The 15,260-nt window shown below is 39.9% G+C and overlaps 1 protein-coding gene across 2 annotated transcripts in view; it reads left to right on the forward strand.

The window, feature by feature from the left end:
• The window catches only part of LOC145354463 (uncharacterized), a 114,651-nt gene extending 99,649 nt beyond the window's left edge, over positions 1–15,002 (forward strand). For both annotated transcript variants that reach the window (XM_080205848.1, XM_080205847.1), the window contains exons 8-11: positions 761–938; positions 4,102–4,170; positions 6,752–6,845; positions 8,782–15,002. In XM_080205848.1, the coding sequence (XP_080061974.1) occupies positions 761–938; positions 4,102–4,170; positions 6,752–6,845; positions 8,782–8,821 (381 nt within the window). In that variant the 3' untranslated portion in view covers positions 8,822–15,002. The remainder of the gene's footprint in view (positions 1–760; positions 939–4,101; positions 4,171–6,751; positions 6,846–8,781) is intronic.
• The last annotated feature ends 258 nt before the right edge of the window (positions 15,003–15,260 follow it).

Consider the following 15,260-nt stretch of genomic DNA (forward strand, 5'->3'; position numbering starts at 1 on the left):
TCAGACTTTTTACTGTGTTTACCCCAGTCCGACGCCGGCATATCCACATCAAATTCCCATTTCACAGCAACCTGGCAATGAAAGTAGGATTGCAATGTGGGATCATTCCCGCCACCTGATTCTTGCCTCCGATGGCAAAATCCATCTCTTTACTAATATTAAAATGTAATCAACAGTTGAATCCTCGTAAATTGTGCAGGTGAGCATGTTTAAAGCTCTTATTTTCCTTCACATGAGACTTGCAGAGCCATTAATGTAAATTGGGTCTGCCATATTAGTATCAGACTAATCAAGTATAGGTCTCAAAAGCCTGTAGCATAACTCCACAATTAAAATGTATTAAACACAATCTGTGGGGTCAGGGATTTTTAGAAGGAGGAAGATAGTTGTGTAAAAAAAAGTACAAATTTAACAAATAATCATTGGAAAAGTGGCTGGCAGATTCTGAATGTCAGGCAGAGCAAAGGATTATGAAGAGCCTATCTTCAGTGCTAAGCTACCAGACCACCCTAGATTGTTTTGTTCAGCTTGGTTTAATAATTAGCCCAGGCATTATCAAAGAATTTCAGGACATTCAGAAAGAGCATGGATTCCAAAGCCAACATAGTTCGAGTTGAAGCAAAAATAAAGACGTACAGATTACATGCTATTTAAGCAGTTTTAACACCTTCACTGAATAGAGTGATTTTTGTTTTACTTTTGCACTTTAAGCACTAATGGGATTCAGTCATTCTTTGAATATTACCTGTATATTCCTTAGTGTGAAGCCAATCTCCGGCAGCATTCTGGGACTCAGCCTGGTTATCTAACCAGCACAGAATTTGCACAGGCCTTTGAAAAAATAGCTCCGCAGTGCAATGCAAAAGTGAGCCAGGTCTTGGTTGAACAGTCCATTGCTGCTAAGCGAAGTGTCTTTATTCCTCTATCAAGTGCAGCACGTATCCTACAAAATGAATTTGTAGATATCTTGTAACTTGTAATAGCTAAATAGTAAAAATAAAACCGCCTATGCTGGATTGTTAACTTCACCAATCTTTCAACTTTACACATGTCTTTCAGGGAAGAAAAATAGAGCTCTCCAATTAATTGGTCTCAATTCTCAATGTGAAAATATTTGACTGCCAACTTCCGAAGCATTGTCTTGTAAATGGGTTTCTGGTGCTCAGATTAATTAATATACAGCCGTCTTACTATTGGGAAATATTTCTTAATTAGGATAACAATTATAGCTCCCGGAAGCCCGTGGATTTTCTTAAATGATCTGGCAGGAAAATCTATAGTCCCATTTGAAACATACGTACATTCTGAGAAATAAGTTAATGTTTTAAACAACAAAACCCAGCAAAACCAGAAGGTTGTCTTTTTAAAAAGAAAACCAGTATTAAATAATCATTTCACAATGACTGCTAAATCAATGAACTGAAAAGCTGAACGATGAGAATCAATTGGCTGTTTGATAGCATTGGGGCTTCACACAAAGCTCAGATTCTGTGAGATTCTCTTGGACGCAATTTCCAGAAAGTGCCACAGGCCAGTAATCCAAATCACCCCCTTAACCCAGCAGTCCCCAGGCTAATTTTAACATCCCACTGCTGCTCTAACTGCGATCTGCTAGCACAACATCATGTTACAGTTCTGAATGATGGTATTTTCTTTTGTGGCGATGGCTGCAAAAGATATCAGGGAATTTGTCATTCGGTCCAGCAGCAGTTATTTTTTTCCTGAGATATTGTTATGAGTAGGAATGAGCTAAAGTCTCTTTAACATTAGAAAAAGTTCAAAATGTCTCTAAAGTGCGAAGCCAAGTACCCATTTGCAGTTAATTGTTAGGGTCACAGCAGGGATATGTTAACAGTAAAATCAGAGGGCCATAAAATCTATGGACGTTTGATTCTAGCAGCTATACTGGGATCAAGGCTGAAGCTGAACTTGCAGGAACAGATCTCTGATATCATGGATATGCACCTGGATTTCCATAACTTGCATCCCCTTTACCTTCCTTCCACCACCACTGCTACTGAAGGTGCCAGAAAAAACAGTCAAATTTGCTTTGCTGAGGACCCACTTTAGACCCTTTTTGTAAATATTGTCCCGCACCCCATGCCACCTGATGTCCAGGTCAAAATTGTATCCTGGAGCCCTAACCTCTCAATGTGGAATATATCTGCTTATAGGAGAGTGGGTACTTCATCTTATTTGGCATTCCAGCTGCCAAATGTATACCTGGTGCCTCTGTGGCCAGGGATGCATTAGTTCTAAGCCTGGTGTGACTTCCTTTTTGGAATGGAGAGATAATTTGTTCTTGAACAAGGCCACAATGAGTCTAGCATCAAAGCTATCTGGGAGACAGCAAATCCTGGTTGAATTGGAGTTGACAGCATTCCCATTGAAGTTTTAACTGAGTTCAACCAGAAAGCCCTAGTAACTTGGAAGCCAGAAAGTTTAGGCTACACCATATCCGTCATCTCCCCACGATGTATTGACATTTACCATAAGACCAAGGATTGGAACATAACACATTTATTATAAAGTAGAAATCCACTCTTCAAGAATTAGCTGTACGATCAACCAAAATTCTGCCAACAATCAGTTCTGTCACTTTCCTGAGTACACCAGAAATAACATTCAAAAGATTTAAGAGCCACATGCCATTACTGTTATATGTTTTAGCCTATCTCCTGCCATTACGTCAGGGGACTGATGGGAGAATTGGCCTTCTGAAGTGCAATTAGGGATGGACAATAAATGCTGGCCTTACAACAGTCATGCCCACATTCCATGAAACAATAAGAAATAAGGTGGTGGTTTGCATATAGGTTCAGAGAAGCTATTTACACTATCACTCATTGAAGTAATTTAGGTCAATGAATTCAAAAATTAAATAAGTCCAAAATGGTCAATTTAGGATTCTATATGTTCTAAATCTAGTTTAGTCTTTAGTTATGGATCTTCCAAAAATGTGCTTGAAAAATCTTGGTCTAGATTCCTTAAAAAAATCACATAAAATTATCCATTCTATCTCGGATTCAACATGAACATCACACCTCAAACTAAGGGGAACATTGTAAGTGTGCAGAAGGATTTGGTATTTATAGTACAGACCAGGAAAAGCTAAGCCATTCACATTTGTTAAGCTTGTGCATGAAGGTGAAAGTCTTCAATTATAGAGATCTAGAGAAAACTCTTAAGTATTGAAAAGCCAAAGGAAAAGATTGACAAAGCTGAAAATATACCACGGATCAGTGATTATCTGAGAGAGAAAGATAGATTAGCACCAGAGCTAGCATGTTAAAGTTAACGAGGCCCTGGAAGGGACAAGAAGCTCACATTAAGCTGAGTTTTACTGTGGGCTTTGGGACCTCAGCATCAGGGCAGAAAGTGGATCCAGAGCTTGCACTTGCGGACAGCAGGACTAATACAGGAATTTGACTGCAGAGGATCTGCTAATTAGCTGCATGTAATCCCACTGTTAAACTAAGGATGGCGAATAGCTCCTAATGCTTCCAGCCCAATCGGAGGCCCAGTGGCTCTGAATTCTTGACAATGTCACCAAGCCTCCGAAAGTTAAATTTAAAAAATGAAATCTGTGCCTGCTGCTACCTTTGAGGGGTGTGCAGCCTTTGGCTGCTGCAACAAGGCTGCCTCCATTCAGCTGACAGTTCTCTCATTTTGTGGGGGGCGTGGGTGGAGCTCGCCCTGCCATCAACAAAATGCTGGTGGTCCCTTAAAAAGGCCCACAATTGAACTTTTCAAGATGCAAATCAATTGCCCACTTCCTAGGAGCAGGCAACCATTCCACCTCCACCTCCACTGTTCAGCAAAGGAGCCAAAGGGTTAAGCATTAAGGAGCCATCCCAGCCCTCACCCCTGACTCCCCAGCCTGTCACCCAGAAAAGGGTCAAATTCTGCTCATTCAAGACTTCAAATATGGCCAATACTTTGTGAAGAGGCAACTTATGCGTTCCCCTTGTGCCTATGTGTAAGTGACCAAAAGCAACTTATTTCAGTCCAGTGGCTTCCTTGTAAGTGTATATTTAACATTGAAGTGTACTAATATTCCGTTATTGGAGTGCATTCGATTTTCTTAACATGGCTTACCAGAGATTACAGCATACCTGATGCTGCTACAACAAGTAGATCTGCATAAGGAACATCTACAGCTTAAATCAGGTGAGGGGAGGAGGAGTATTTTACCTTTGGCAGGGGGACCTGATAATATTCTATGCATTTCATTTTTCAGATTTCTCCCCTCCTGTCTAGAAGGTGATGGTGGTAACTTTGTCTTTGGATTTGGTGTAAAACTGACAATACTGATTCAGTTGCGAGTTATACCTCACTCCAAAATGGAAATTAAAATCAATAGTTATATTATTGATGCTGCATAGATGTTGTCCATATTATATAATCACAAAAATTACCGTTGAGTATTATTGGGCTACAATTTCATGGATGTAGACAGCTATCCCGTATCTCAAAATTCTTCATGTAATCATGTAATGCTGACTTTAGGAAAGAACAATGGCATCAATCAACTCTTGTCACCCATGTGAACTTTCCAGTTAGCTCACTGGATAATACGAGTTGATTATGACTTTGGTAAACTATCATGAGCAAAAGGAACAGCACACATATTACTCTCAGGAAAAATAGACTGCATTCTCAAACTACCAAAAGCAGATATGCCAACTTTCATGCAGTGAGTCACTCTGTTTAATCTTAATAGCAAAAGGTATTGTGGGGGGAAAACTGGACCATTCAAACAGAATCAATTCTTATTGTGTAGTTTAGAATGACTAATGCAATATCATGGGAGATTTACATTGACTTGAAGGTCGACCAGTTTAAATTAAAATGAACATTGTTCTACCACGTGTGTTGAACCATTGATCTCAGCTGGACTACTAAGAACAGTACAGCGCAGAACAGCCCCTTCGGCCCACGATAAGAAACATCACATAACTAAATTTAGCCTCAGCCCACCCAGTCTAGGCAAAAGAAGATCTATTATGAGGGATCCCTCTCCAATTATTATGACATGATTGTGATATCTTTTTTCATTTTTATTCCATCCAAAAAAAACAAATTTAAATTAAATCTAATCCGTGGCCCCCATGAAAAGAAAAATAAAATCCAAGCTGACAATATGAGGCATTGCACCTGATCTTGGGCTTGATTTGATGCTTCATCTTAGCCCAAAGGCTGAGATGGCTTTGAAAAATTTCATCAGGTTGAAACTCATTGGCTATCCTGACCATTGATGCTACTCTAGCTTGGGAGATCAACTGGCTGATCATTGATTCCCCCTACTTTGTCCTGTGCAGTTGCACACCTCATTCGGAGTTAACACTAGTTAATTTGCTTTTGGTTTTCATAATTATCTGTCACTGCACACTCATTCAAGAGTGATTCACTACCATGTCTTATAGCTCATTTTCTCACACATACGCTGTAATGTTTCTGATTTATCATTGGGAATTCAGATGGTACTTTCACTTCTTATGTAGGATCTCCATGTTGCCCCAGTCTACTGTCAGCCCAGAGAGGAATTCTTGACACCAATTACCAGAGAAAAACAGAACAGCTTAATATTTGATAATGCACAACACCTTTTGTTATGTGATGTTTCTGAACCTTGGAACTTATATTGTGTCTAAGAGAAAAATCATTTAAAGTGATACCACCCATCTAATTTTTAAGTTTAATGTTGATTTACACTGTAATTGATCGAGTCAATCTGTTCATATGGGAGGGTAGGGAGATGAATAACTTCCAAAACTAAAACCAGTATGCGTAATAAAGCATTCCAATAATTAAATATATATTAATATAACATTAACAATTAATATTTCTGCGTTTCTAGCCTTCATTCAATACTGAGCTTTCTCAATGAAATATTCCTACTTCAAGCGGCACAATGGTTAACACTGCCGCCTCACAGGGCCAAGAACCGGGGTTCACTTCCAACCTCAGGTCACTGTGTGGAATTTTCACATTCTCCCCTGGTCTGCATGGGTTTCCTCTGGTTGGTCTGGTTTCCTCCCACACTCCAAAGATGTGCGGGTTAGATCGATTGATCATGCAAAAGTTGCCCCTTATTGTCAGGGTTATGGGGATAGGGCCAGAGTGAGATTGTTAGTGCAGGCTCGATGGGCCAAGTGGCCTCCTTCTGCACTGTATATATGGATTCTAAGATAATATCACCAAACAAACATTTGATGACCTGTGATTGGGAAAGATTGGTCAGGATTCAGTTTTAGTTTATTTATTAGTGTTACAATTATACTTACATTCACACTGCAACAAAGTTACTGTGAAAATCCCCTAGTCGCCACACTCCAGCACCTGTTCGGGCATACTGAGGGAGAATTTATCATGGCCAATCCACCTAACTTGCACATGCTTGGACTGTGGGAGGAAACCGGAGCACCCGGAGGAAGTCCATGCAGACATGGGGAGAACGTGCAGACTCCACACAGTGACCCAAGCCAGGAATCGAACCCTGGTCCCTGGAGTTGTGAGGCAACAGCGCTAACCACTTGTGCCACCATGCGATGTACTGAAACTGGATTATTCACCATCTTCTGAGCCTCATACGACCCTTTCAGTGATTTCAAACAGGGTGGGCAATATAATAATTTCATGGACTGTGGTTGCTGGTAAATAAATCCCCTCTTTACCTTTCCCTTCATTCATTCCAAATTTAAGCTTGAATTGCAAAGGGATTTTTAAGCAATATGGTTCCTCCCCTCAGAGTGCTCTTTGGAGTCAACTAATCAGGTTGTACAAGAAGATGGACATCTCATCACCATGTCCAGGCTGAAACTGCTGGTCAATAACATAGCCAGGTAAAGTATTTTTTGAACTGTGTAGCATTGCAGCAAGTACTATAATTAATTCTGAATCTCCGCGGTTGAGATGATTAAGGACCTAAATTAATGCAGAGTAATTGCAAATTATGTTTTCTGTGACTAAACCACAACAAAGCTTAATGTTAAATAATCCGAGAGTCACTTTTCCTATCCACCCTGCATGGCCTTCCTCCACCCTCTCTCTCAGTGAGTTTGAGTCTCTGTTCGATGGGTGAGCTTATCATATCTATAACCGTATCACCAACTGCCCAGTAAATGAACTAGATTGCCATTGAGGGTGTATAACACAAAGTTGCCATCTATTCAGACCACTAAGAGAATGATGGTTCTGCTAAAATAACATCAGGTGCTACTTTATTTTAATTTGAATAATTCTATTATTGATTGATTTTTATTTGGCATGTTATAGATGGTATAGTCACAATATAACTGATTGCAGCACCGATAATGATAATATTGGAAAGTCATTCACATTCCATTGGAACTTCAAAGTTGTCGGAAGTGTCTCAGCCAATGCATTTGCAATTGGAACAAGGATTTCTTTCATATCTGAAAACTTTCAGAAGCAGCCTTCAACTCAATCACTTCTTTAGAACAATGATGTACTTACTCATTTTCTTTTAACCTCTTAAGCCTGGAATTTTCACTCTCTCATTAGGTTTGTGGAGGTGGGAGCAATCCAGGCTCCTCAAACACAGCTCCTGAAAAGTTAAACGTTTTGTCATGGACGGGGTGGGAGTTGTGTTTATGAGAGTCATTCCTAATGCCCCCAGAAAGAGTTTATTCACAGGCAGTCAGAGGAGCTACTGGATGCAGAGTTGGGCTGGGTTAAAGGCCTCTCCCAGTGCTTGGGCATTTTGTCCCAGCTATGTAAAAAAAGAATTTTAAAAAGGCTCTCCAGTATTCACCCCTCATATCCCCCTCAGCCCCACACGTTAAGTGCCCCATGCATGCCATCCTGTGTCCCCATTCAGCACCCTAAGTCTCATCATACCCTCCAATGCCCCCCCAGAAAACAATTGGAAGTTATTGCCCTTATGCAAATTTATGCCCCTTCATCAACCCTCATGGCTCTTTGTAGCTCCTGTGCCAATCCTTAATATGAACTCATGTTAACCCATGCCCCCACTCACTACCATTTACCCCTGCATCCTTCGTACCCAGTCATCAGTACCCGTCATGGATAGTTCTGAGGGTCATGCTGTTATCAAATAAAATTCTTAAGTGTCTATTGATGAATTTCCTATTTAGAAAAAAAACACTCTTATTGATATAAAAAGTTTTAATTTTCTTTAATTCCACAAGCGTCTGTATCTATAGTCTCACCTCAAAGCAGATATAAGCACTTGGAACTGTCAATCAAAAGATAAACTGACAGGCACCCCACTGTGATAATGTTAGATTATGAAATCAGTTACACAACATTACTCCTGTAATGGCAACCCTCAGATTTATGCCAACAGACACAGTGAAATAGCAAGCACGGATTATTTTACAACATTACTGACTGTTTTATTTTTCAAATTGTTAAATAGCTTGAGGTTTAAATATCTTGAAGCTTGGTAGCTCTCTTTGAAACTCCCTTGACTGTTCCAATGGGCTCATCCACTTTTTATGCACACATGTGCACAAAGTACCCAGAAAATCATGGCCAACGTTTGTACTGTCTTCAGAAATCAAAACAGAAACCCTTATTCAAACAATCAACTTTGATCATCAATTGAAATCCACTCTCTAATTCAAATATAAAATAGATATGTGAAAAAGAGTTAGGTATTCTTTGTGCTACTCACAATCTCAGGACATTCCAAAGCATTTTACAGCCAATGAATTGCTTTATGAAGTGTAGCCATTGTTGTAACTTAGGACAGACAGCTGTGGAAGATGGTTTAATATTTTACTTTTTTCTTAGGAGCAAGAAGATAAAAGTGGCATATGCCCAGACAATCTAACAGAAAGAGAGACCACTCCACTGGTTAAATGGTTTAATCTACGAATTTCAGAAAGGAAAAGAGTTTTACAAAAAATAGACTTCCTGATTCCACTTGTGAAGATACATGTATTTTGAAACTTACATACGCAGCAAATACTTTGATCTTTATTTCCAGGTTAACAGAGGAGTCAAGTCTGTTGTTTGGCAGTAATATTTTTGTATCAATTTTATATCAACACAAAATCCAGGTATGATGCCCACTATATACACTTTCCAAGCTTACCCAAAAAGCACTAACTATTCGCCATGAAAAGAGTTAAGCACACAGGTACTGCTTACCATAATAAGTCCACTTTCTTGTAGTTCTTCTGACCTTGCTAACACCCCACCTCATCCCTGCACAGTATTTAACAACATGTGATGTTCAGTTTTATTCCCAAGGTTGAGTCAGGAAGCACTGGTGCAGCAGTGCATCTCTCCCACAGTTCTCCCTTTGCTGGCAAATGTGCATTTGGTGACTCACCAGGCTGTTATTGAGATCCCAGTGGAAGCTCCTTCTGACACCCATGGTATTTTAGCGACTACGAGAACCATGAAATTCATAGCATCCACTGCTAACATCAACACACTTACGATAAGTGATGGGTCTGTATAACAAGGGGATAAATTCAATTCTTTCATTCTCTGCTGTTACTGATAAACTGTCACTGCAGATAGTTTCTTGGGATTTGATTATTTGTCAGTTGATAGCCCAACTTTTTCGCATTGTTAATATAAAACCCCCACATAATTTTTTTTATTAATTCATGGGATACGGATGTCACTGGCTAGGTAAGCATTTATTACCCATCACTGATTACCCTTGAATAGGTAGTCATTAGCTGCCTTTTAGAACCATTGCTGTCCAAGTGGTGTAGGTATGCTCACCATGCTGTTAGGGAGGGAATTCCAACATTTTGTCCCAGTGAAGGAACGGCAATATATTTCCAAGTCAGGATGGTGAATGACTTGGAGGTGAACTTTCAGGTGGTGGTGTATCTAGCTGTCTGCTGACCCTGTTCCTCCAGATGGTAGCAATGGTGGGTTTGGAAGATGTTGTCAAAGGAACCTTGGTGAGTTCCTACACTGCATCTTATAAATGAGACACACTGCTGCCACTGTGTGTTGCTAATGGAGGGGAGTGAATGTTTTTGGATGAGTTGCCAATCAAGCAAGCTGTTATTGTCCTGCATGGTGTTGAGCTTCTTGAGTATTGTTGAAGCTGCATTCATCCAGGCAAGGGGAAAGTAATCTATCACATTCCTGACTTGTGCCTTGTAGATAATGGATAGGCTTTGGAGAGTCAGGAGGTGAGCTACTTGTTTCAGGATTCCCAGCCTCTGACTTGCTCATGTAGCCACAGTATTCAAAGGCTAGTCCAGTTCAGTTTCCGAGGAATGATAACCCTCAGAATGTTGATAGTAGGGGTTATAGCAGTGGTAATGCCATTGACTGTCAAGGGGAGATGGTTTGATTCTCTTTTTGGAGAAAATCATTGTCTGGCACTTGTGTGGAACAAATGTCACTTACCACTTGTCAATCCAAACCTGGATATTGTCTAAGCCTTGCTGCATTTGAACATGGTCTGCTTCAGTATCAAGTGGTTGCTAAACATCATGCAATCATCAGAAAACATCCCATCTTTGGGATGGTATAAAGGTCATTGCTGAAGCAGCTGAATATGGTTAGGCCCAGGGCACTACCCGAGAAATTCCTGCAGTAGTATCTTAGAACTGAGATGATGGAACTTCAACAGCTGCAATCTTCTTCTTTTGTGCTCGGAATGACTCCAACCAGTGGAGAGATTTGCCCTGATTCCATTGATTTGCTAGGGCTCCTTGATGCCACACTAAGTCAAATGCTGCCTTGATGTCAAGGGCAGTCATTCTCACCTTGCTTCTGGAGTTCAGCTCTTTTGTCCATGGTTGAACCAATGCTGTAATGAGATCAGGTGTTGAATGGTCCTGGCGGAACCCAAACTGAGAGTCAGTGAGCAGGTTATTGCTAAGCAAGTGATGTTTGATAGTGCTGTTAATAACCCCTTTCATCACTGAGAGTAAGTTGATTGGGCAGTAATTGGCCTGGCTAGATTTGTCGTGCTTTTTGTGTACAGGACAGATCTGGGCATTTTTCCACATTGTTGGGTAGATGGCAGTGTTGCAGCTGTACCAGAAAAGTTGGCTTGGGGCACAGCAAGTTCTGGAGCACAAGCCTTCTGTACTATTGCTGGAATATTATCAGAGCCATAGCTTTTGCTGTATCCAGTGCTTTCAGCCATTTCTTGGTATCACGTGAGAATCAAATTGGCTCAAGACTGGCATCTGTGATGCTGGGGACCTCTAGAGGAAGCTGAGACTGATCACTCATTCAGCACTTCTGGCTGAAGATTGTTGCAAAGTCCCTCTGAGTCCCTCTTCAATATATCCAATTATTTTGTGAATGTTTTAGGTCATAGAATCATTAAAGATAATTTTCCCTATTCAATTATGGTGCTGTTAAATAATGGCTTTAATTTTATGTAGAAAAGCAGATGGAGTGTTATTAAGATGGAATCCTTTATAATATCAAGCTTTTCTTCAGCAAAAATCTTTGATTTTAAGGAAATTTGATTGTATATATATTTTCTGTGAAGAACTACTGATGTAAGTGATGCTTAATTAATAATTAAGTAATCACTATACCTCAGAAGACTAAAGCAATTCAAGTCTTCCATTCTCAATTATTTCTGTATTAGCATTGATTTATAAAGATCTCTAAATAAATATCTGCATCTGCTGAATGTCCTACCAGCCATAATGTTTAGTATTCAGTGTGAATAGGACAAACTATGACATGATTAACATTTTTCATTCTAATGAAAATTAAATATACTCTTTCTGATAAATGAAATGTCATTTCAAAAGGTCACTTAAACCAAATTAGACTGAAGATCAAACCTATCTGCCAATGTATAACATTATTTTGAGATCCATTTACCCACCTTTATGTTGAAAGCTCTGATAATTATAGGTTATTCCAATGTTGCAGCATGGCTTTGCTTTAAAAGCTGTGAGAGGAAAATGAAACTCACACAATTGGATAAGGTGTCTGGAAAAGCAGCCATCTCATAAATATGGGTGTTATATAAAAGGCATTTTTTTTAAAGCCCGCACATTGGTCTGAATCTTAGGTTTGCTGCCTGGCAGAAATGGTGAACAATGATGTGATGGCGTATTGCCAATGCCGCTGTAACCATGATGATGTTCTCTCCACCGGATCTAGTGCAGGACAGCTTGTGGCGCCCCCTGGACTTGGGCAATAGGGCACTGATTGGTATCCTATGACATTTGTAAGAGCCCGACTGTCATGTTTGGCCTGAACCTAGAAGAATCTGTTTGCATTTGCAATCTCATCAGTATTAGCTGGCTGTCCGGCCAAAGATAATTCCCTCTTCAATAATGTGGAGCTAAGAGAAGAAGGAATATTTCTCCAGGTTTCCGGAAAATCAACCTTGATAGCTGCCTTTCCCGCATCCACCCTTCCTCAACACCTTCATGGATTAGGGCCTCCAACATCCTTGCCGTCTTACCTCCCATTCTACAGCTCAGAGGGATGTTGGCCACCTAACATTGTGGCCACTCAGAGTTGGAGCTGGGTGCCATGTTGCCTGGTGTGTGGTCAGGCCCTGAAGTTCAATGCAGTCTCTCACCAGAACATGACTTTCCCCTCTCTGTTATTTTAACAGAGACATCGAGAGAAACTTAATCCATTCCAGTCAGCAGGAATGGGGAAGAGGGAAATTCTAAATTTGATTGATCCTTCTAGCCACCATTTTAACTACTCGCTGCAGTTAGATGGCTGAGGCACTTATAGTAGAAGTAGGCTGAAGCCTCACTAACTTACAGAAAATGGGATCTTATTGTCTCAGCAGGACCCAGTTTAGAACTTGGACCTATACCTAAGCACGAAAGTTGCTATAGCCTTCTCTCTCAATGAATATTGGTTGGCAACTATCATGAGGGTTAAGGTAGAAAAGATTGTCCCTTCTGGAGCAGCAGGAAAAACAAAAGCCTCCCATTCTTGGAACCCCTCACAGTCCTCCTAAAGCTCCATCCTGAGACCATGGAGCTGACATGTCCCCTTGTTTGCCAATACAGAATCTTGTAGATGATCCAACAATAGCAAATTTTGGATTCTCGTCACTGGTCAGATATTTCTCCGTGATTTCAAACATTTACTTGCCTTTGCCTGAGGATTTGTGCTTCCCTATTGCCCCCCATGCTACCCCCAGTGCTTCCACTGTGACCACAGGAATGGTAACTTTCTGTGGAGCAAATGGAGTAGAATAAGGAAATGATAACTTTCCCAAGAAGCCAAATAAAACAGAGTATATTCAGCTGTTAATTTCTTACATGCAAGGTATGGAACTTGAGGCAGGTAGCTACAGATGCCATTTTGAAAAGAGTATAAAAGGAAGTACAAGTTGCTGAATAAATGCAATATTTAATGCATGTTTCCATGTTTTTTTAAACGACAATTTTGCCATTCTGCTGATTTTATATTTATGCACAGTGCTTTGTGAGCTACCTTTAGGGAAATAAATGGAATCATAGGCTGTAATGTAAACTCAAAAGATACGCGGGAAGAATGGGTCAATTATTTACCTTCCTGTACAATCTATTGCTTTGACAGTTAGACATTTTCAGCAGCATATCGTTTTTCTCGTTGAAACTTGTACTTGATGTACCTTTTTTTAATAAAAGAAGTCACTTCAAGGTTGTACATTTCTGACAATCTTACACAGTTCAGTGAAGTTCAGACATAGTTCACTTATCCCATGCATATACCCTTACTTTGGGCTTCTGTTGCCATCTAGCTATTCATTGGAAAGTATTCCAAAGATGTTTGCCAAGAATAAAAAGCACAGCTTGAGAGAATCATGGCTGCCAAAGTTGAGTCTTTCTAAATTCCAATTCTTGGCATTAAAGCTGGTAACATATATCACATTCCTTTGCATAATTAGCATATATTATATCAAGGAGCTCAATGGTTGGCTATATTTGAATCTTAGCAACTGGGTTATGATTGGATGTCTTACCACAGCGGTAAATTACACGCTGATATCCAGAAATAGTGAATATCATGCTCAAATGGTAAGTATAACCTGTCTTTCAAGATTGTTTCTAAACATTCTTGGTATCATCAACTTGGATTATCACCCTGTAGAATTTCTTTGCACCTGACAGTCTGAATATTTCTTTCTATGTTCTCTTCCTTAATTATAAATAAACTCTTTCACACATTCTCGCACACGCAACTTTAATGGACTGTCAAACCTTTCAAGCATTTTTATTGCAATTTTTAGTTTCTAGTAGCAGTATGAAAGCTCAGTAAAACACTCCTAAACAACAACCCAGGGCTAACTGGTGCGTTGATATCTAAAATTGTTTCCAGGGTGTGGGTGTTGAGAGAAATTTACTCTTGTACTGAGCATTTATCTCATGCTGGTAATTATGGATCTGTGATTATGAGATTATGTCTACCCAGGTGCCTCAACATAGATGATCATTCTTTAAGGTTTCAATGTATCTGTGTAGTCATATATTAATTGTCACTTATTTCAGGATGTGAGTCACAAGTAAGATCCAGTGAATGAATGCTTTGTGGTCATTTAAGTGGCAGTGTCTGCCAAATATTCAGATGCACTTTGTGGCTTAATAAGAAAAGATGCATAACACACCTGTGAATACAAAGCCTCTGGCACTCTTTGCAAATGTTTGCCTCTTCCCTTTTGGTGACAGCCTCTGTATTTTCTGAGGTTTCTAGCACTTGATAATTTTCTTGATGGTTGCATTAACTTTGATGTTCCTTGCACCTTGTGAATTGGAAGACTAGCCACCAGAGAGAATGATGAAGAGCAACTTCTTACTCAGATATGTGCATCCATTTCCATTGCAATAAAACATCCGAGTGGGACATCTTGTTATGTACAGTATAATTGTTTTCCATTTTCTGTTGTTACTGGCAAAAAGGACAATTGCTGTTCACTGCTGATGTTTATCAAAAATCAGATGTGTCAGTTTACATTTATTTTATCAATGATTGTCTCTTGAAGTAATTTCCAAATGCTAATCTATTGGGGTGAATGCGGAGGGAAGTTTTAGCATGGAAAATATGAGCCAATTTCCCTTGTGATATAGTGGGGCAGGGAGGGGGGGGGGGGTGGTAATGTGCACCTTTTTAATGGCAACAATAAACTCATTGCACTAAAGAATGTGTGAGGGTGGACATTTGGATCCCAGGATCCTTGCATTGATATAGTAGAATAGGATTGCACTGAGCATTGCAGTTATTGGCTTGCACCAACATCAGACTAGAGCTTGACCATGATTGGAGCAGGCAATGGAAACTCAATTAACTGATTAGAGGATTTCATATAT

The sequence above is a fragment of the Carcharhinus amblyrhynchos genome, chromosome 17, assembly GCF_965287045.1.
Source record: "Carcharhinus amblyrhynchos chromosome 17, sCarAmb.v2.hapA, whole genome shotgun sequence".
Classification (NCBI taxonomy): Eukaryota; Metazoa; Chordata; class Chondrichthyes; order Carcharhiniformes; family Carcharhinidae; genus Carcharhinus; species Carcharhinus amblyrhynchos.